This window comes from Drosophila kikkawai, chromosome 3L (assembly GCF_030179895.1).
Source record: "Drosophila kikkawai strain 14028-0561.14 chromosome 3L, DkikHiC1v2, whole genome shotgun sequence".
NCBI lineage: Eukaryota > Metazoa > Arthropoda > Insecta > Diptera > Drosophilidae > Drosophila > Drosophila kikkawai.
In genome coordinates, this window is record NC_091730.1 from 2,967,651 (window position 1) to 2,990,740 (window position 23,090).

The window sequence follows — 23,090 nt, forward strand, 5'->3', positions numbered from 1 at the left end:
TGAGCTTTTATCCATGTTAAATGAATTATTTTCCTTAAAAAAAATTTAAATAGAATTTTTCTACATTTAAAAAATTCTAAGCTAAGCTTTTCCTTTTGTTAATTAAATTTTTTTCCATTTAAAAAATTCTAAGGCAAGTTTTTCTTTAAGTTAAAAAGTTCCAAACGACTTTTTACACGTGAAATCGTTTGAAAATGGATTTTTTAAATAACCTTTTACCATATTTACTCTCTTTCTTTGATTGCAAGAGCAGCTTCCGCTCTCATAAAACCCATTTCGCATGTGATTTCTAGCTCTCTCTCTCGCTATCTCTTCCACGCTTTGCCTGCAATGCACCAGCAAGGCAGCAACAACAGCTTGTTAGTTTCTAATTTACAAGCTTAGGTTTCAAGAGAAATCTTTGATTAAAACTTTTTTTCGTTTAATATTCCTTAAAAACAAAAACCCTTATTTTCTTTTAAGTTTTAAACACAATTTACACCGCATGTAAAATCATATTTTCACCCCTTAAAAACCCCTTCCATCCTCTACAAAAACCCCAAAATTATCATCTCTCCGCTATCCCCTTTCACTTTTTAGCACTTTGGTAAATGTTCTTGCTAGTTTTAAATGTAATTCGAAAGGTGCAAGGGTTAAACAAAGAATTAAATGTATTTTTTATATATATATTTAACTTAAAGCTTTTTAACACTTGAACTAAAACCCCAAATAAAAACACACAGCAAAATGCAATGAGTTGTTGTAAAACGTCGCATACGGTACACATTTGGATGTATGTACTTATGCCTATATATATATATCTGCCACTGTACTAAAGATCGGTCTAATGTTTTTTTGTATTGTTGAAAATGATATAATATCTCTATATACATTATGCAAATATAAAATGCAACTACTGCGTAGCATTATTTCTTGGTAATTGAGTGTTCTATAATGTTAAGTATGTTTCGATATGAGAAAAACGCCCATTTACATATGTATGAGCCACACACACACACACCTACACACGTATGTCTTATGTATTGTTATATGTATATACCAAACCAACATCATCTCAGCGCTATATAAAAACGATATATGAAGCCTAGAATTTGCCATATATATATACTATATATACTCTATATAAATATTTACTTATATATCAAAAAAGAGAGAAAACTAACCGCATGCATTTTATGTTCTTTTCTTTTCCTTTTTTCTACTTTTTGCACACGAATAAACACATGAACATACATAAATATATAAACAAACACGAAATATATAAACAAATACAAAAATGTTGTGTGAAATCGTTGCAAAAAACAAAAACCCTATCATAACCGAAAAACTATCGCCAAAAAAACCAAACAAAAACGATTTTTGGTTGTTTCTTGCGTGGGTTTAAAATTGCGATATGCGATATATCCTCCTGCAGCCGCCGTTGCCGCCGCCATGCGTGGAGTGGCCATCCAGCGCGGACATGTGGGCGTGGTCGGCGCCAGTCCCTACCATCATCCCCATCATCCGCATCATCATCTGCTGGCAGCCTCCGCCGCCGCTGCACAGCAGCAGCAGCAACGTCAGGTGGCCGCCGCCGCTGTGGCCGCAGCAGCCGCCCAACAGCAGGTCGCCGCCCATCATCAGCAGCAGCAGCAGGCGCAACAGCAGCAGGCGCAGCAGCAGCAGCAGGCCATCTCCGCCGTTGCTGCCGCCCAACAGCAACAGCAGCATCAAGTCTCGGTCTCCCAGCAGCAGCAACATCAGGTGGCCGCCGCCGCTGCCCAGCAGCAACATCAACAGCAGCAACAGCAACACCAGCAGCAGCAACAGCAACAACAGCAGCAAGTGGCCGCCGCCCAGCAGCAACATGCAGCCGCCGCCGCCGCCGCTGCTGCAGCCGCCTCGCATCCGCATGCTGCCCATGTCCATGCCCACGCCCTAGGCCCACAGTTGGCGCAACTTCAGGCCGTGGCCGTGCCCACCGCTGCCGCCCAGCAGCAACATTCGGCCTTGCAGCAATCCTTGGCCGCCGCCGCCGCTGCCGCTGCAGCCGCTGCTCAGAATCAAGGAGGAGTTGGTGGTAATCCCAACGCTGCTGCCGCCGCCGCGGCCGCCTATGCCGCACGCCTGTCGGCGGCGGGCGCCACACAGTCACCGCAAACGGCCGCTGCTGCTGCGGCTGCTGCTTCCATGGCTGCCTCGGCGAATGCGGCCAATAATGCTGCCGCCCTGCATGGATTCGCGCCGTAAGTAAAGAGTTGAGAGAGCGCCGGAACCGGAAGCGGAAGCGCCGGGAGTGACACTCGTCGTCACCCATCCGTTGTTGTCGTCGCACAACGCGCGTTTCCGCCGTAGTTTGTGTTTGCCGTAGAAAAATTGTCACCTCTTTTTTAGTTTTTGTACTTTAGTTGGTTTCCGCTGCGCCATTTTTTTGTTTTGATTTTGAATGTAGTTCTTAGTTCTTAGTTCGTAGAGCACCTATACCCATTAGCCCATCGAACTACGTTTATGCGCACGCCCTAGTTACGAATTATGTATATATTTTGTATATTTTTTAAGGATGCTGCACTTGGGCAGAGCTTTTTTTGGTTTGTGAAGCTGAATTTATGGTTTGTTTGCTGAGCAAATATTTTAAAATTTTGGGAATTTATTTAGATTTTTATATATTTTTTCTTGATTGATACAAGGTTGATACAAATTCTTAGTTAAAAATGCTAAACAATTTTTTAGAAATTTAAAATCTAGTGAAATACAAGTTAAAAATATTTTTAAAAATTTATGTTTGGGTTGCTGAAAAAATATTTAAAATTATTGAAATTAAACAGATTTTTGTATATTTTTCTCAAAAATATTTTAGTTAAAAAGGCTAATAAAAAATTCTAAAAATTTAAAATCTCAAGAAATGCAACTTAAAACATTTTTTAAAATGTTAAACCTTAAAAAAGAAAGCTAAATCTTTTGTTGATTATTTTATTGAATATTTTTAAACATTTTAAAATTGATTTTGTGGTTTTCTTAAAGTTAATAATAATCCTAAAGTATTCTTAAATTAATATTTTGAAAATTAAAAACAAGATACTATACAAAAATTCTTGATTTAAAATGTAATAAAATATTAAAAGAATTATTTCATTTTAATTTTTGGAACTATTTTTCCCATAAATTAAATAAATATTTTAAAATTAATTTCCCTATAAATCAAACATTTATTTTGCTCTGCAAGTAGCCGGCGTATAAACGTAGTTTAAAACTTCATAATTTGTAAAATTACTTCCTTTAACTTTTACGGTTTCCCTTTTGTGCTGGCTTACACAGAAAGAAACCTCTACCATTTGTCTTGATTTTAACCCGCAGCTTCCTTTGTTTATATATACATATATATAGCTTATAGACTGTTTTCCTGCCTCATCTCTCTATCTCTCTCTGTGTTACTCTATCTGTCTCTCTATTCTTGTTGGTGAACATTGTTTTTTTTAGCTATCTTGTGTGTGTAAAGTTTTAATATCGCATATAATGAAACCTATAGTCTTTGACCTATTTTGTATAAATCAAGCAAATAGAAGAAAGAAAAACTTGAATACAAAATTGCTAAATGCAGAAAAATAGTATATAAAACGCAGCAACCGATTAACGCACGCTAAACACACATCTCACATCCACGTAAAAAAAACTATATATATAACTCTATATATACACACTATATATTTGAATCATCTTTTTGACTGACAGCAGTGTGTTTTTTGGCATCGTTCGATTGACCTACTTATATATTTATGATTATTTTGGTTAAGGGACCTTACCACCTACCACCTACCAACCGTCGATTGTATATTGTGTACCACTAGGCGTATGATAAATTTCGATTTAAAAATTTGAATTTGAATTTGAATATTTGACTTGAAAGTGTGGCGCCCCTGCGTGCATGTTCTGCCCCCTTGACATTACACTACAACCTATATATCTCTCTTTTAAAAAATATATATAGACCTTTGATTAACAATATACTTTTGTGGCTGCTCTCTCTACACACACACATGAACACCCCACCCCACCACACACACCATATAGCGTATGAATGAATGCTCCATTAAATATTGTATACTTATAAAAACTACACACACAGCAAGAAAAAAACCTTAACTAATTTAGCTAGGTGCATGAGTGTCTGTTCTGTCTAAAGATTAAATGCAAAACAAAGCATTGGTTTTTGTGGAAAGCAAGCAAAACAGCAAGACAATTTTCCGTAGTGTTCTTTTTTGGGGAATGGAGTATGGAATGTGATTGGTTAATATTCGGTTGGTTGGCCTAACATTGCTGCTAGTTAATCTCTATAAAATGAACGACAATATATAGTATAATCCTTATAATTTCCCTTTATTTCGTTTACTCTGTCTCAACATCTCCTCCTCCTCCACCACCACCACCAATCAGTTCGTCATCCAGTGGGGAATCAGGTCAGATCAGGTCAGTTTTTCTTAGCACAGGCTTACGATAGGTTAGGTAGGGTATAGGTTTTTAGGATTTTTTATAATATTTTTTGTTAAGTTTGCCACAAAAAACAAGAAACCACATTTAATATTGAAAACTAAACAAAAAGAAACCCTAAAAAAATCCAAAGAGGAAGTGGTTAAAGTTTATTTGTAATAATAAACAAAACAAACTTTAACCAACTCAAAAAAATATATGAAAAAAAACCACACAAGTGCGTTAAAAAAAATATATATATGAACCAAAAAGAAAAAAAAAATTTGAATTTTGCTTTTAAGTGACAAAAATTGAGTGAGAGGTTAACCAAAAAACCCTAAAAAAGTCTTTTGTTTGCCTCTCACTTCTCTTTCTCTCTCTCTTTCACCTCTACTTGCCCAGATTTTATAAACCCATAAATATTTAATTTATTAATATATTTATTTTCTATATTCTATTCTTTCCCCCCACAAAAACAAATTGCAGTGTATACTATGATCCCTTCTTAGCAGCCGCTGCTTCCGCTGATCCGAATCTACGCTTCCAGGTGAGTCTTGTATAGAAAATATAGAAATCTAAACAAACCCCAAACCTATCACAACTAGTCTATGGTATTATCTCGTTAGGTTAGCCTTTAAGTTATATATTTATATTTAAAAAAAACTACATTAAAAAACCCCCAACTACTCTCTCTGTTTGCCACGACAAATATACATGAAAATATTATATAAATTTTACAGGCAGCCAAACCGGTCACTGAAGTTCCAGCCGCTCAGCCAGCCGCCATATTAAATGTAATAAAACTTTTGTCAAAACTAATATTTGCCTAACCTCACAAAACAAAACCAGAGAATTTTTAAGAACGATTTTTCAACTTTTATGATTTTGTATATTTTTGATGATGGTAGCTTGTGCAAAACAACAACAACAAAAAAATTAAGACACCGATTGAGTTTTGACTTGGTTTTTGGAACAAAACGTTTTCTTACCCACTACTCTCATTTTTATTTGAGTTTTATACTTATGCATTTATCCCACATTTATCCATTATCCCGTAACAACACTTTATTTTCCTTACTTTGTGATAAGCCACTCGCTGGAGGCTTAGCTAAGCTTAATTAACTCAATGTCTGTTAACTGGAACGTGGACTCTGAACACTTGTGTATAAGCTCTCTCTCTCTGCTATTATATAACTGCATCCTTTGTTTTGGTTTTGAGCATTACCAACTTGCCAATTATATTTTCCTACAACAATCAATTAGGAGGCTAAACGCTCTGGTTTTTTTCTATACTTTCTGCTAGTTTTCTTTAATTTGTTACAACAAATTCTTGCTTTCGCTGAAATAAACTTAACTTATTCTATATATATATATGATATTCGATGCTGTAAACATTTTTGTAACTACTACAAAACTCTTTCTTTGGTTTATCTTTCACGACTGTTATACAACAACATACTCAACAATTACCACAACAATTCAACAACAATTCAACAACACTATTGAAAAATTATATAAAAAAACCATAAATTACAGCGCCGCACTGTGACTACGCTAAACAGTAACCCACATACGATCAACCGCATTCCGGTTCCACAGAATGTTTTGGTAAAAATAATCATATCTAGCTTCTAGTCCAATTCCAACTTGCACCTATACTATAGATTTATCTATCTGTATTTTCCCCTTGATTTTCCGTTTGATTGTTGTCTCTTCTCATTTTGTTTTTATTTTTAAATGTTTGCACCTTAACTAATAATCATGTATGTCTATAATGCCATAAGTTCTAAGTTAACCCATAGTTTATAATCGAATATGCTAAGTTATTTACTGTTTACGAGCCTCGCTTTTCGGTTTTTGGTAGCCTGGCATCTTGGGTTCTCTCTCTTCTCTTCGTAGCTCGGTTTTAAAGGTTATACCTAAGTGTACATAGAATATTACATCTCACACACTGACCACCCACCAACCAACCTGCCACTTTGTTTTTTTGCACCCCCTGTTATTTTGATTATCTGTGGTTGTGTGTGTATTCTCCACCGGTTTGGGTTCCTTAATTTTTGCTCACCACACTTGCTCCACCTCCTCCTCCTCCTCCGCTAGTCTTGTGTCGTTTGCCGTTGTCACCCCTCCCCCCCAAAGAGAAACCCAGATTCAGTTTGCAGATCCATACACCCTACCCGATCTGTGACTGAGTCTGTTCTCCTCGAGGATTTAACCTAGTTTTTAATGTCCTTTGCTTAACGCTCTTCCAGGCCACTGCTCCGCTGCTAAAGACACCGCTGTCTCAGGCCCAGCAGCAGGCATATGCCACGGCGGCCACCACCTATACGGCGGTAGCTGCCCGGGCCGCCTATGGAGCCGCTGCCGCAGCAGCCGCCCAGCCGGCACTCGCCGGCTATGCCACCGTAGCTGGGTAAGTTTATCTATCAAGGAAAGATAAGGGAAATTAACTAACAAGAGAGTCTGTTTTAATGTTTACTTTTTGAAAAAGGAATTTTGGGAAAGAAAGTTGAATTTATTTTGGTTTTTTATTTGGATTTTATATAGTTAAAATCTCTTTAAAAACAAGAAAGGAAGCTAACTTCGGCACGCCGAAGTTTGTATACCCTTGCAGATATTATTTCATTGCATTTTATCTATACTTATTATGTTGAGAGTTTGACAGTTACAGTTTTACATTCCCAGTTTTACATTTTCCCTACACCTACCGATCGGTTTATATGGCAGCTATATGATATAGTTGTCCGATTTTCATAAAATTTATACCAAAATTCTGAATTAATAAAATAAGCTTATATCTCAGAGTAGATAAAAATAGTTTGAAAAACAACGAAGTTATAATTTTTTTTCTATTAATTTCCTGATCGTTCCTATGGCAGCTATATGATATAGTCGTCCGATTTTCATAAAATTTTTACCAAAATTCAGAAATAATATAAAATGGTCATATGTAAAAAATAGTGCCCATATGTTGAAAAACAGCTAAGTTTTAATTTTTTTTCTAAAATTTTATCGAACATTTGTATGGCAGCTATATGATATAGTCGTCCGATCCGGCCCGTTCCGACATATATAGCAGTGAGAGCATATAGAAGACTATATGCAAAGTTTCATTCAGATAGCTTTAAAACTGAGGGACTAGTTTGCGTAGAAACAGACAGACAGACAGACGGACAGACGGACAGACGGACAGACGGACAGACGGACATGGCTAGATCGACTCGGCTGTTGATGCTGATCAAGAATATATATACTTTATAGGGTCGGAAACGTCTCCTTCACTGCGTTGCAAACTTCTGACTGAAATTATAATACCCTGCAAGGGTATAATAAAATTAGGTTCACATTCTTCCTGAAAATTTATGCCTAAAGTAAATGTCTTGACAGACCTCGTAATACCTCACAAAAATTTATATAAATAGAGGTGACTTAACTCTAATCTTTCATCACTCACTAACAATTTTAACCCATTAAAAGTATTAACAAAACAAAAGTTTTGACGATGTCTTCAGTTGAAGTATTTTTAGACAGGTCTTGGGAGTGTAAAATATATTATTAATCTATTTTTAAATATATTTTTAAAGGTCTTTTTACTACAGTAATTATCCCGCAATTATTTTCCATTGTTTTTATTTATTTTGTTGGAATTTATAATTTATTTATTTATAGTTTAATAAAATATTAAATTTAACTTTCACGCTAAGTATTTATTATTATTTTAAATAATTTAAATTCTAATATCTTATATATTTTATTTGGTTAATATTTTATACTTTCTCTGTAATTTTTATTATTATATATCTAATTATATTTTAAGTATTCTTTAAGTTCTTATTATTTTCTTCAATTCAATTTCAATTTATACAATTTTCTTTTTCTAACAAATCTATGTATTTATTATATTATTATTATTTTGATTTATTATTATTTTATTTTCTTATTATTTTATTTTATTTTATTATTATTTTTTTATTTTATTTTATTATTATTTGTTATTATTTCCTCTTTTATTATAACAAATTCCTTCCTTTACAGCAAATTTCTTTATTTACCATTCTTTTTTAAAATTTGTCTAACTATTTTTGATTTCTTTTCTTTTTTATAACACTTTCCTTATTCTGTGTGTAATTGTGTAAAGTGTAGAAGTCTAAAACTGGGGACTCAAGAAGTACAATTGTTGATAGAGCAATTTTGCAAGACCCTAACTAAACTTAACAACTATGGTTAATTCAAGAAAATCTTAAATAATTAAAAATAAAAAACCAACTGGATTCATCAACTAATCAACTCATCCCAAAGACTAAAACCAAATAACAAAAACAAAAAATAGCACCTGAAAACTTACTAATAAGCTGAACGAACCAAATATTTATAGATATGCGCGCGAGTATGCAGATCCTTATCTAGGACATGGCATTGGACCAGTGCCTGGCTATGGGGTAAGAATTGTTTACTTATTAATTTTTAAATATTATTTTAAGCTTGCTTAAAAATATAAAATATGTTTATTTACATAATAATAAACTAAGAACAGTTTGCCAAACAGAAATTCAGGCATTTTAATGCTTATTAAATTTTAGAAATTCAAAAAATAATCATATAAAATTATGGATAAATATTTACATTTTAAGACCCCTTTGAGGGTATTATAATTACTTTTAGAAGCTAAAACTCAGTAAAGAAGGCGTTTTCGACCCTATTAATCATATATATTCTTGATCAGCATCAAAAGCTGAATCAAACAAGCCATGTTTTTGAAAAAAAAAAAATTTTGCAATTTTTCGAAAAAAATGTAAGGGGTTACATCATTAAAATTGTCAAAATGTTGAATTTTTTAAAGTTTTTAGTTATGTATGCAGATCAATTAACATTATAAAAACTAAGATAAAACAGCTTTCCGAATTGAATTTAATGCATTTTTAGCTGAGTTACAGACTTTTTAAATTTAGATTTTTATAAAAAAAAATATTCAAAACAAATTTTTTTCAATTATTCAAAATTTAATAAGGGGTTACATCGTTAAAATTGAAAATTTTTGAAAAAATTTTCTCATAAATTGAGAAAATGTAAATTTTAAAAAACTTTAAATTAAAAAAAAAACAGTTTTAAAAACAATTTCAGAACAATTTTCCGATTTAAAATTAATTCATTTTAAGTTTAGTTATCAAAGCTTAAGCTTAAACAGCTTTGTATTATTTTTTACCTAATGTTTAAGTATTTTTCTAGCTAATTACTAATGTTTAATAATTTTACTAATTATACATTTTCTCTTCAATCTTTTCCTCCATCAGGCAACCATGTATCGCGGCGGCTTCAATCGTTTCACGCCATATTAAGAACAATCTACGCCAGTCATCCAAATAATGCACTCGAACTACTCTCGACGAATAAAATGCTCAATAATATTAATAATATGAACAACAAGCAGCAAGCAAAGCGAATAAGTTAGTAACTTAGACGTAAAATACTCCTCTCCCTACGAAGCAGTAAGTAGAAGTTGCAACCAAAAACTAAACCGATAGATGAAAGATACTCAACACACACACAACAACAACAACAACAACATCAGAGGACAACAGCCACAAGAACAACATCCTTGGACCTTGGAGAGTTGAAAATCAAAGCTAAGCAACAAAGAAAAAAAAAACAAAAAAAAAACATAAACAAATCAATGTCGTCCAGTAAAAAGCTAAACCAAAAACAAAACAAAAAAAATATACGCAGCTAAAGGCAGTTCTATGGAGTTTATATAAGTAAACCAAACAAAAAATATTAAAAAAAAACTAAAATTCAAATTGCAAATTAGTTTTGCAGAAAAGAAGAATGTGCTTCATGCGTAGATTTTTACCAGAACAAAAAAGCTGATCAGAATTTATATATATACACTTACCGACATGATATATAGTTATTATATATAGGGCATTGTATTTGTATATCAAAAAGCAAAACCAGCTAAAAAAGAGAGCAATGTTTTTAGGTACTTTTTCATCATCATCAAAACTAAAAAGAGAAAACTAAACTCTATATATATTTTTAAAGCTTTTGGTTGTTGATTTCATAACTTTGTTGTACTAAGTTAGGTCCTTATGATTTATGATTTATATTCTAAAAAAGAAAAAACAATTAGCACTGTAGGTTGTAGTAAGACGGGAAAGCGACAAAACATTTACAAAATCAAAACAAATTGTACATTTTAATTTGCAAGATATAGATATTTATTTTAGATTGATATTTCTAATTTTGATTACCCCAAAGAATACTCATTTCTGTATTGTATTTGTATTTTTGTCAACGAATTTATTTTTTAATGCGTTGCTTGGTTGTTCCTAATACCTTAAATATTTTAATTTTCGGCAGCTAATTAACCACAAAACTCGACTCAATTCGAATTGCTCAAAAGAAGAAGAAAACCCATAAATTGTAGCGCATAGGTAAATGCAAAAGATCAACACGTAGACATATCCTTGGAATATACAATAATATTTACTTTAAAATGCAGCAAAAAGCAAGAAAAACAAATTAAGAAAAACTAGGGAAAACCCCCCCAAAAAAAAAGAAATATATATTATATATATTAGTTTTAAAACAAAGAAAAAGGTCAAGCTTCCAGTGACACACAAAAAAGCCATTGATTGAATAATGTGGAAAAATCGAATAATAAGCATTAAAAAACTACAATTTTTAGCTCTTACTCCGTAGCACTTTCCTTGTGTGTTGTGTAAAAATTAATAACAAATAAGAAGCAATTCGTTTCGATGTTGTTTCGAAGCCAGCAACTTCCCTAAGCAAACTAAGAATTTATTTTATACACACACACACACACACTCGAATCTAATGCACAAAAAGAAATACTTTTAACGTTGTGTATTTTTCAAAATGTTAAAATGATTAAAATGCTCAAAAATGGGAGTTGACTCGCTCTATATATTTGATTCTTAGGCAGCTACTGTCTTCAAAAACAAATTTATACTAGTTGTTTATCAACCATAACTATGCTATGAAAAAACAAAAACAAAAACAAAGCTACTAATTAATTGTGTGTGTGTAAACGTGCAATTCTTTAAGTGTTCTTCTTCGACAAAAAAAACCTACTAAAAAAACCTAAACTTGAAAAAGAGAGAAAGAGCTTCAACTTTGATGGTGTTTTCTTTAAACTTTTCTGTCTCAGATTGTACATATTTACAATGACACAATGATATATGAAATATGATATATGATATATAATATTTTATTTAATTCCTCTCAGAAACACACACACACAATGGCATAGACAGGCTAAGGTCCTTGAGTGAAATCGAAGAATTAATTAAAGGCATCATTACTCTTTGTACTTTTTTGTTTCTCATAATTACACTGCATTGATATATGATATATATATATATATCTAATTTTACGTTGACATTTTTAAAGCCAAAGTTTATATTTTAAATGATTTTAGTTAGGTATTAAACATTAGTTTAGATGCTGACCAGGGACAGGCAAGGAGATGAAAAAACAATAAAGAAAAAATGAGAAAAACTAAACAAATCGAACCCAACAATTGCCAAATTAAATGTAGCTTTCAAGTGAATTAAAATAATAATAAAAGACGTAATTAAATTTAATGAATTTTTCAAATAGCGCAAAACAAAAAATAGTTTGCCAAAAAGCATAGCATACTTTTTGGCGCCCCCACAACAAACACACACAGACAGAACATTTTGGGTTTGAGAGCCAGGCAAAAGATCTAGTTATAAAGCAAAACTTAAATATAATAAATACGGTATGGTATATACATTTAAATTATAAACTCAACTTCCACCGCAAACTTTTAAAAAACAAAGAAAAACAAAAGAAAAAAACCAAAACTCTAAGAAAAACACAATTTTTGTCTTAAGAAGAAAGTTAGCTCACGAGTAAATTAAACAAAAATAAATGCAAATGCAACTCAATCAAACACTGCAGCTACAATATATGATGTATATGATTATAGTAAAGCTCCAAAAAACTCCTCATTTAAAACGATTTGAAACTGTTTTTTTTACGTAATCTGTGTAGTCAGCTTTTTTGTTTTAACTTTCACACACATAGATTCAGGCGCTTAGGCGTCGCATAAAGTATAAATATAAAGTATATAATATATAATATATATATTATATTATATGGAAACTCTAATCTTTAATGATGTGCCAAATTGTAAGTTGTAACATTTGTTTTTAATGAGCAAATGCAAACACACAAAAAATTGAAATAAAAATATGAATTAAAAAACAAACAAAAAAAATGCATAAAACATTGAAAATAGCATTCCTCCTTCTACTTCCTCCCCTCCCCCAAAAAAAGGAAATATCTACTTTCTTTGAACAAAATTTTTAGAAGGTAAAGTAAAAATATTTTTTAAATTTAGCGAGGCTGCTTAACTAATGGCCAAGCCAAGAGCCGTCACCTTACAAAACCAAAAATTGATACCCGGAGGAGAGACGATAACCAAAGTATTATTAACTATTATATTAGCAACCAAAAGGTAAATCCCCGCTCAAATTTCATTTTCAATGAGAATTTTCAAATACACACACAGAGAAATTCCGAAATTGTATTTGGTTTATATATCAATTTTCAATTTGTAAGGTTGTGACAAATTGTAAACAAACATAGAAACAAAAAGAGAAAAAACAAGAGAGAAATACACAAAACCAATGGGCAATCACTTGCAGAGAAAATGTAATATTGTTTTGTGAATGTGCAAATAAAAAGTATAAAAAAATACAAATAAATAAAGCAAAGAGCAAGTGAGGACAACATTTGAGATTCATACAGAATACATTTTGAAATGAAACGCCACACAAAAAGAGAGAGAATGAACGAGAGAAATGCAATAAAAACATAACTTTAAAAAATGCAAAATAAACGCAAAACAAAGTGTTTTTATTTATGGAAATTTATAAAATTTATATTACATATTTTGCTATCCTAAAAGGCCTTTCATAGAGCATTTAGCCTTTAGCAGGACACCATCAATCAGGGTTTTTGGCGAAAACTTTCACAGGAAATGGCTCACACCTCTGTGAAACAAAGGTTTTCTTTCTTCTAGGTAACAATCTCCCATCAATCATCAATTTACCATCCTAGGCAGTATTTCTTCATTACTCCAAACAAAAAAAAAGGAGCCTAAGTAGTAATTAAAGTTGATGGGGCAGCCATTTGCATGCAAGTTTATTACAATGCAACCGCAAACATTTAACACCTCTCTAAGCCCCGTGAGTGCCGCGACATGCAAAGGCTATTAACGTGATTAAATCAAATGGCTGTACACCACTTGAGAGGCCTGCGTATGGGGTCTGGCCATCCAAAACCAGCCTGTAATTATACAAATTTTCGCATTTGATTGAAGAGCCCGTCAACATGGGACACTCGGCAACGACATTTCTGGGGTAAAACGCCCACAAAGATGACAAATGTGTTTAAATAAATAGTGTTTAGAGGTTATATGTAAAGGTAATGTTATTTACAAGGTAAGGAAAATCATAAAAGGCTTTATTTTAATTGGAAAATTTTTTTAAATATTATTTTAACTTAAATTTTTAAAATAATTGTCATAAGAAATCGTAATCAGAATTTTTCTAGCTTCAAAAATAGTTATAGATTTTTTAAGATTTGATTTTCCCCAAAAATATCGTAATCACTCGTAAAACTAAGTGAAGGAGTCATATCCGACCCTATAAACCATATATATTCTTGATCAGCATCAAAAGCTGAGTCGATTTGGCTATTTAAGCAAACAAAAAAAATTTTTAATTTTTTCAAAAAAATGTAAGGGGTTACATCATTAAAATTTTCAAAAAATCGACTAAAATTAAAAAAATTTGTTAGGTATGCAGACTTATTAACCTTAAAAAAACTAACTCAGAACTGCTTTCCGAATTGAATTTAATGGATTTTTGGCTGAGTTACAGATTTTTTAAGTTTTTATTTTCCCAAAAAATATCGTATCGATTTTTAAACTCAGTGAAGAAGTCATTTCCGACCCTATAAACCATATATATTCTTGATCAGCATTAAAAGCTGAGTCATATAAGCCATGTTTGGAAGAAAAAAAAAATTCGCAATTTTTCGAAAAAAATGTAAGGGGTTACATCATTAAAATTCCCAAAAATTTGAATTTTTAAAAGTTTTTAGTTAAGTATGCCGATTAATAAACATTATAAAAACAAAGGCAAAACAGCTTTCCGAATTGAATTTAATGCATTTTTGGCTGAGTTACAGACTTTTTAAATTTGGATTTTTACCCAAAAATATCGTAATTTTATGAATAAAGTTTTAAAATAATTTCAGTAGGCAGATTTAAGGGAAGGAATTTTTTCTATGTCTTAAAATGAGATTTTATCTAAAATATGTTTCTTTTTAAGTCAACATATTGTGTGGGCTTACAAAATATTTCAGGTAAAGTAATTATTATTATTTTATTATAATTATTTTGTGAACACAAACCCTGAACTATTCCCAAAAAACCCCTATTATTTCGAACCCATTTGTGCCTGTTTGCGTAAATAGAGCAATAAAGTCCTGGCCACTGTTTTTAAATGGGCCACGTCAAACCGACGACCGCAGGAAGTAATCGCCGCTGCTGGCCAGGCCCCTGGTTTTCAGTCGGTATGCCCGACAGTTTTGGGTTTTGCGGCAAACGGCAGCGGCCACTGTGTGACATAATAAATTATGCTGCATGGCGATGATTAATTCTGGATGTGCGCAACATGACAGCTTCGGTGGGTTGAGTGGGTTGAGTGTGTCCCGTGCCCACAAATCGAATGCATACGGAATTAATAGCACTAACATTCCGAATTAGCTTGGCCCAAAGCTCCCAGCTCCCAGCTCCAATTTTCCATTTCCCATCGCCCATCTTGCAGCCGGAAAATCTGTGCTATGGCAGGCTGCCCAGGGGCCATTGGCTTTCTTCTCCCTATCTATCTCCATTTGAATGGCTCCCCCGAAAGAGGGGCCCCCATGAATTATTACGTGCAATTATTTTCTAATTAATTATTTGACAGCCCCAGCGAATGGCATGCCGTTGTGCGATAATTTTTGTTCTCTTTTTTTTTGTTGGGGCCATTCGATATGGCGCGTAATGGGGCGCCATTAAATTGGTGCGGTCCGTTTTGGTCTCCTTCTGGCCGCCGCCATGGAATGTGGCCAAAAAGCACTTTTGCCTTGCCAACTTGATATAAGGAGATACTTAAATATGTAGGCTGGGCATTGGAGTTGGTAGAAAATAATAGAGAGAAGAGGTCCTGTGATTTCCGGGTAAGTTAACCAAGCCCAAGTCTAGCAGCAGATGTTACAGTATGAATTATGACTGGAATTAAATTGGAATCAAATTTGTTTTCTGATTTTGGAGAGCCTAGAGGGGATGGTTGTGCCAAAATTGGGCTGCTTTTAATTAAGTAAAGATTTTATTTATGGAGTTTATAGATTTTTACAGCAAAATTAAGTTTAAAAATAAATGAAAATTAGGATATTAATGAAAAGAAAATATGGGAAAATTCTTTAATTTATAAATTATTAAAAAGTTTTCTTTATGGAATAAAGCAAAGAGATAAATATTCATTATTCAAGTTGTTTATGATTTATTGTATATTATTTTATAATATAAAAACATAAAATAAACCCCGAAATTAACAAATAAATGTATAACTTAAATGATTAATCCTAGAAATAATCGATCATATTTTAAATATATTTTTTAGCATACTTTTCAGCTCTTCTAAGGTATCCTGGTGGTATTCCCTTCCCCTGTTTCCTACTTTAATTATCTAATGACACCGAGAACTCTATGATTTTGGAAAAAAAAAGTGTCAAAAAGCCTGGCCATCTAATCAAAACGCTTGCCATTACCGGGGAATTCCAATTGAAACGAACAGCGCTGAAGCCACCTATCTATATTTTTTTTCTGTCGTTGTTAGCCAGCAAAAACTCTCTCCTCTTCCACAAAACAAACTGCTAACGAGGCCCCAAAACATCGGACGGGGCAAACTTATCCCACCCCGAAAACCCCCAAGCCACATCAGCAATCCCCGCCACTCCGCCGAATTGCATTCCCGACCCGGACCCGCGACCACGACCGCGGCACAAAAACTAATTACATTATTTCAACTTGATGCAATCAGAGAGTGCGTATGCATATGGCCCCCTAGCCTCTCGCTGGGGCTTACCCAATGACCATTCGCGTTTCGGTTCAATTGAATGCCAGACAGGGATGCGATGCTGCACAGAAAAAATATATCACAAAGGAGAGTTTCTATGCTAGTTTGGACTAGGACGTATCCAGTAGAAATGGGTTCAAGGAGAGCAAATAAAAGTTATGGAAATATGAAGGTATCTTATATTCCTCCCATGGATTATCATTTTATGCAGTGAAGGAGTCATTTCCAACCCTATAAACCATATATATTCTTGATCAGCATTAAAAGCTGAGTCGATTTGGCTATTATAACAAAAAAAATTTTTTTTCAAATTTTCGAAAAAAATGTAAGGGGTTACATCATTAAAATTTTCAAAAATCGACTAAAATTAAAAAATTTAGTTAAGTATGCAGACTTATTAACCTTAAAAAAACTAACTCAGAACTGCTTTCCGAATTGAATTTAATGCATTTTTGGCTGAGTTATAGATTTTTTAAGATTTGATTTTCCCCAAAAATATCGTAATCTAAAACTCAGTGAAGGAGTCATTTCCGACCCTATAAACCATATATATTCTTGATCAGCATCGACAGCCGAGTAATATAAGCCATGTTTTGAAGAAAAAAAAATTTCGCAATTTTTCCAAAAAAATGTAAGGGGTTACATCATTAAAATTGCCAAATATTTGAATTTTTAAAAGTTTTTAGTTAAGTATGCAGATTAATAAACATTATAAAAACTAAGACAAAACAGCTTTCCGAATTGAATTTAATGCATTTTTGGCTGAGTTACAGATTTTTTAAATTTGGATTTTTACCCAAAAATATCGATTATCTTCTGCTGCTTCTGTTTAAAATTCTAAAAAAGTCAGTTAATGTTTAAAATTTTTTAAAAATGGTTAACATTAAAATAAAACAAATACAAGCTCGCTTTTTAATATATTTATTTATAAACCAACTAGTACAATACAGCTTAAAACTATTTTAAAAATAAATTATTTATATTTAAACAAGGTTTTATAATTATTATATCTCATATGTATATCTTTTCACCAATCCCTTATTCCATATATCCCAAAAAAACTCCAGGATATCACTGAGTATAACAGCGAAACAACACGAAAAGCCTCGCGGACTGAGTTGGAATATCCTCGCAGGACATGCCGATGGACGCAAATCACTGCAAAAATGTACATTGGCCCGGGCTGATGTCGAACCAAGGAATGGGGGCGCCTGCAACAGAGCATCCACCGGGATGGGGTTATTGTTCGTGGGTCTGGTTTACGAGGCGCATCGGTTAGATGCAGCGGCGGCCATAGTCCATATCGAATCGGAGAGCGCGTGTTGGATTAATGCCGGCAGCTGTGGCAGGAACAACAACCGCCAATAATTCAGCGGCATAAAAATCGCAGCATCTGCAAAACCTGGCTGCTGGCAGTTATTTGTTGCTATATTTGTCTGTTAATTGCCGATGCTGCGCCATAAAAAACTCACACAGAGACACACTCAGGGCAAACATGCAGGGAAAAATTTATAATTAACAATGTAGCGTTGTCGCCTTGTTCGGGTCTTGTAACGCATTTTAATTAAATGTTTTTTAAAGGATCCCCCAGGCAAACATGGCAGGCATTTGCAAAGTGCTAAAGGAGCTGATGTAAAAAGGTGTTGAAATGATATAAGGGGTTGCCTTATTCCCCCTTAATATCAAACTTTAATCGTAATTATAGTTTAAAATCACCTTTTCATCATAATAATAAATCCCCTTAAACTTAAACTCCCTTTTTAAAGCCTTTAATTATTCAGTAAGTCCCACAAAGCCTGTCAGCCAAATTTTCTAATTAATCGAACATCCCGAACATCAACCTTTGACCTCATTTGGCGCGCTTAATGAAAAATCCCCTTTGCAACCTTTGACTTTGCTTTTGGAGGCCACTTCGGGCGCTCAGGCTTCCTGCAGAAGAACCACAAAATCGGAATGCAACCGAAACGTAAACGAAACTCCCAAATGGGTTGCAACATTTCCCAAACACCGCAAAAGGAGCCCCGAGTTCAGAGTGTGTGTGTCCATGTCGAATCGATTGGGGAGGCTAACTGGCCGACATCTTAGCCACAAAATAAATAGCTTCACTTTGCCGCAAATCTTGTTTGATTGTCTAAATATTTAGACGGTCCAAGAGGACTTGGCAAATTTTCAAGTGCTTGAAAGACTTTGAAACCTTGAAAATGCTAAAGAGAAGTTTGTGAGGCAATTTCCACTACTTAGTCCCACTGCTAATCAATGACTTAAATCCCAAATCAAACCGCAGAATGTTCGTTAGTTTAATTTCAGCCACACGGCCAGAATGTCAATTGCCTCAGGTGTGGAAATATCCATCGAATCCCAGGACCAACTCAGGCCTTTACCCATACCGTAACCCAATTTCATGTGTAATCATTTTCGTATTTACAATCAATTGCCACCCTCTCTTGGCTGCCCTCAAGGATGCTGGAACGACGACGAATGCCTGGCACATTCTTGGCCAACTGTTATTGCCGCATCATTGCACTCGAGTCTCCTTGGCGAGGCAAATCCTCAAACACCTCGACGACGACTGTCATTTGCCATGCATGGGAACTGTCCAAGTTCACTTTGCCAGCCATCAGCGACAGCTGCTGCCACTGCCGGCGTGACCTTACGGTAGTGTCATAACTCAAGCTGCAACTTGCAGGAAGGAATTTCCTCGCTTTTTTTTTTTTTTGTGGCTGGAAAAGTCCAAGCTCCCCTCAGAGTATTTTCCAGCACCCCGCTCCCAGCGGAAGCTGTGTCTGTCTGTGTTGGAATTATGCAATGGCTGCTCCCGGCTGCTGCCTGGCTGCCTGTGCAGCCATTTTTCAAAACAGAATTCAATTGTATATACAATTCAATTTTTGTGATCAACATCGAGGGACATTGACAGCCTTCGGGGGAAATGGGGGTGACTGATAGTACACTGAGGGGAAAATTGTAGAAGAAATTGGGATTACTAAAGAAATTTATGAGAAATTTTAGACAAAGATAAAATTATAAGTTGAAAAAAGCTTTATTATTTATTTATTATTTGTTAAATAATTGTTTAGTCTAATGAATTTACTTTAATCAGGGTTTTGTCTGATATTTTTAAGCTTCAATTAATGGAAAAATATTCAAGTTTAAGAACCCCTGTAAGGGTATTATAATTTCATTAAGAAGCTAAAAACTAAGCGAAAGAGTCATTTCCGACCCTATAAACCTTATATATTCTTGATCAGCATCAACAGCCGAGTCATATAAGCCATGTTTGGAAGAAAAAAAAAATTCGCAATTTTTCGAAAAAAAATGTAAGGGGTTACATCATTAAAATTGTCAAAAATTTGAATTTTTTAAAGTTTTTAGTTAAGTATGCATTTTAATAAACATTGTAAAAACTAAGATAAAACCGCTTTCCGAATTGAATTTCATGCGTTTTTGGCTGAGTTATGATCATTGAAAATGAAATGAAATGAAAATGAGGTTTTTTTTCCCAAAAACGATCAAAATAAATCGCACCAATTTTTCAAAAATATGTAAGGGGTACCATCATTAAAATTGAGAAAAATAAACGTAGTATGCAGTTTTAGCTTAGAAAAACTAACTCAGAACAGCTTTTCGAATTGAGTTTCATGCACTTTTGAATTAGTTATGATTTTTTTAATATTAGTTTTTTTTTCCCAAAAACTATCCTTTTTTTAAATTTAAATGCAGGAAGCTTCCAGGAACTCAAAGCGGATGCCGATGGCGAGACAGAGAGCGTTGGCAAGGAGGATCAGGACGAGGAGGAGCAGAAGCGGGCCAGGTGCTGGGGCAGCACGACGAGGGTGCCATCAAGACCGAGCCGAAACCACTGGAAACGACCTCCGACATTTCCACATACCTCACCTTTTCTTCTTTTATTTATTTAAAGCTGAAGTAAATAAAAAACCTTTAAAAATTTGTTATTTTTGACTTATGAGGAGTATGCGGTTTTTTTTTTTTGGGTGGGATAATTTAAACAGGTTGAATAGAAGGGCATTCTTGCGGTGGACAATGGAAAAAACATCAAATATTGCAAAATTGCTAGATTGCTAGATTGCTGCATCACTGGCAGTTAGTGAGATGCCATTTTGCCTAAATAATGCAAAATAGCTAGATGAGCATCACTGGCAGTTAGAGAGTTGCCATTTTGTCCTACTAAAGCAAAATAGCTAGTTGAGTATCACTGGCAGTTAGTGAGATGCCCTTTTGTCCCAATAATGCAAAATAGCTAGATGAGTATCACTGGCAGTTAGTGAGATGCCATTTTGTTCCAATATGGCAAAATAGCTAGATGAGTATCACTGGCAGTTAATGAGATGCCATTTTGTTCCAATATGGCAAAATAGCTAGATGAGCATCACTGGTAGTTAGTGAGATGCCATTTTGTCCCAATAATGCAAAATAGCTAGTTGAGCATCACTGGCAGTTAGAGAGATGCATTTTGTCCCAATAGAGCATTACTGATGCAGATGAGCATCACTGATGCAAATGAGCATCACTGATGCAAATGAGCATGCAAATGAGCATCACTGATGCAAATGAGCATCACTGATGCAAATGAGCATGCAAATGAGCATCACTGATGCAAATGAGCATCACTGATGCAAATGAGCATCACTGATGCAGATGAGCATCACTGATGGAAGTGAGCATCACTGATGGAAGTGAGCATCACTGATGGAAGTGAGCATCACTGATGGAAGTGAGCATCACTGATGGAAGTGAGCATCACTGATGGAAGTGAGCATCACTGATGGAAGTGAGCATCACTGATGGAAGTGAGCATCACTGATGAAAGTGAGCATCACTGATGGAAGTGAGCATCACTGATGGAAGTGAGCAAAACTTTTCATTCAAATTGGCCGCTTTCCAAACTGAGGTAACAGGCGAACAGAAACCAGCAGCAAGCAACTGAAAACTGGTATAAACTGTTATAAAAACATTTGGGCAAAAATAATAATTGGTATAAACTGTTATATTTTATTTTATGCATTTATACCTATTTGTTGTCGACAACAACAGCTTATGGCAACAACAAACTTTTAACAACAACATCCCTACAGCAGCCCATCCAAATTTCCGAACATTTCCATGCAAATTGCCCGTTTCCCAAATTGGGGTAACAGGCGAACAGAAATCAGCAGCAAGCAACTGAAAACTGGTATAAACTGTTATAAAAAGTCCAAGTTTCAAACCATTTAGGAGCCTGCGCAACTAAGCAAAGACTCGAACCTTTTGAATCCAAATTTAGGTGTTATTTTACAACTGCACCTGGTCACACTGAAACTGATCGTCGTTAAATTCAAATTCAAATTTGGCAGTTAAATTCAAATTCAAATGTAGAATTTTTTACATTTTTTTAAATATTTTAACTGCCAAATTTGAATTTGAATTTAACTGCCAAATTTGAATTTGAATTTAACTGCCAAATTTGAATTTGAATTTAACTGCCCAGGTGCAGTTGTAAAATAACACCTAAATTTGGATTCAAAAGGTTTGAGTCTCCGCTTACTTGCGCCGGCTCCTAAATGGTTTGAAACTTGGACTTTTTATAACAGTTTATACCAGTTTTCAGTTGCTTGCTGCTGGTTTCTGTTCGCCTGTTACCCCAGTTTGGAAAGCGGCCAAATTTTAGAAATTTTGCTCACTTGCATCAGTGATGCTCATGTGCATCAGTGATGCTCATCTGGCTATATTTTGCAATATTGGGGGGCAATAAAATCGGGCTATATGGCAGTGATGCTCATCTAGCTATTTTGCCTATTGGGAGGCTATAAAATCAGGCTTAACGGCAGTGATGCGCATCTAGCTATTTTGCATTATTGGGAGAAAATGGCATTTCACTAACTGCCAGTGATGCTCATCTAGCTATACTATCGTATCGAGTTTTAAATTCAGTGAAGAAGTCATTTCCGACCCTATAAACCATATATATTCTTGATCAGCATCAACAGCTGAGTCGATTTAGACATGTCTGAGAGAAAAAAAAAATTTCGCAATTTTTCGAAAAATATGTAAGGGGTTACATCATTAAAATTGTTAAAAATTTGAATTTTTTAAAGTTTTTAGTTAAGTATGCAGATTAATAAACATTGTAAAAACTAAGACAAAACAGCTTTCCGAATTGAATTTAATGCATTTTTGCCTGAGTTACAGACTTTTTAAATTTAGATTTTTACCCAAAAATTAAAAAAAATTAGTTAAAAAAAGACTTTACTTGCAAAAAAAGACTTAAATCTTTCCGATTTGAAATACAAGCATTTTTGGCTTATTATTGATTTTTTTTTAACTTTAAGATCATGATAAAATAAAAGTAAAATTCTTTAATACTATTACTTCATTAAAATTGTGAAAACTTAAAAAAAATCATCAAGCTCACTTAATAAATTATTTATTTATAAATCAGTTTGCTCTATTCAGCTAAAAACTTTTCCAAATTCCATT

General features: G+C 34.0%; 1 protein-coding gene across 20 annotated transcripts in view; it reads left to right on the top strand.

Annotated features, from left to right (window-relative positions):
• The window catches only part of Rbfox1 (RNA-binding Fox protein 1), a 146,985-nt gene extending 133,655 nt beyond the window's left edge, over positions 1-13,330 (top strand). For 6 of the 20 annotated variants that reach the window (XM_041777351.2, XM_041777352.2, XM_041777358.2 and 3 more), the window contains 7 exons: positions 1,415-2,225; positions 4,930-4,990; positions 5,184-5,237; positions 5,980-6,051; positions 6,696-6,856; positions 8,819-8,882; positions 9,735-13,330. In XM_041777351.2, the coding sequence (XP_041633285.1) occupies positions 1,415-2,225; positions 4,930-4,990; positions 5,184-5,237; positions 5,980-6,051; positions 6,696-6,856; positions 8,819-8,882; positions 9,735-9,779 (1,268 nt within the window). In that variant the 3' untranslated portion in view covers positions 9,780-13,330. Of the gene's footprint in view, positions 1-1,414; positions 2,226-4,929; positions 4,991-5,183; positions 5,238-5,979; positions 6,052-6,695; positions 6,857-8,818; positions 8,883-9,734 lie in introns of those variants that run through there. The other 14 variants (XM_041777354.2, XM_041777355.2, XM_041777359.2 and 11 more) reach the window with 10 other exon arrangements.
• The last annotated feature ends 9,760 nt before the right edge of the window (positions 13,331-23,090 follow it).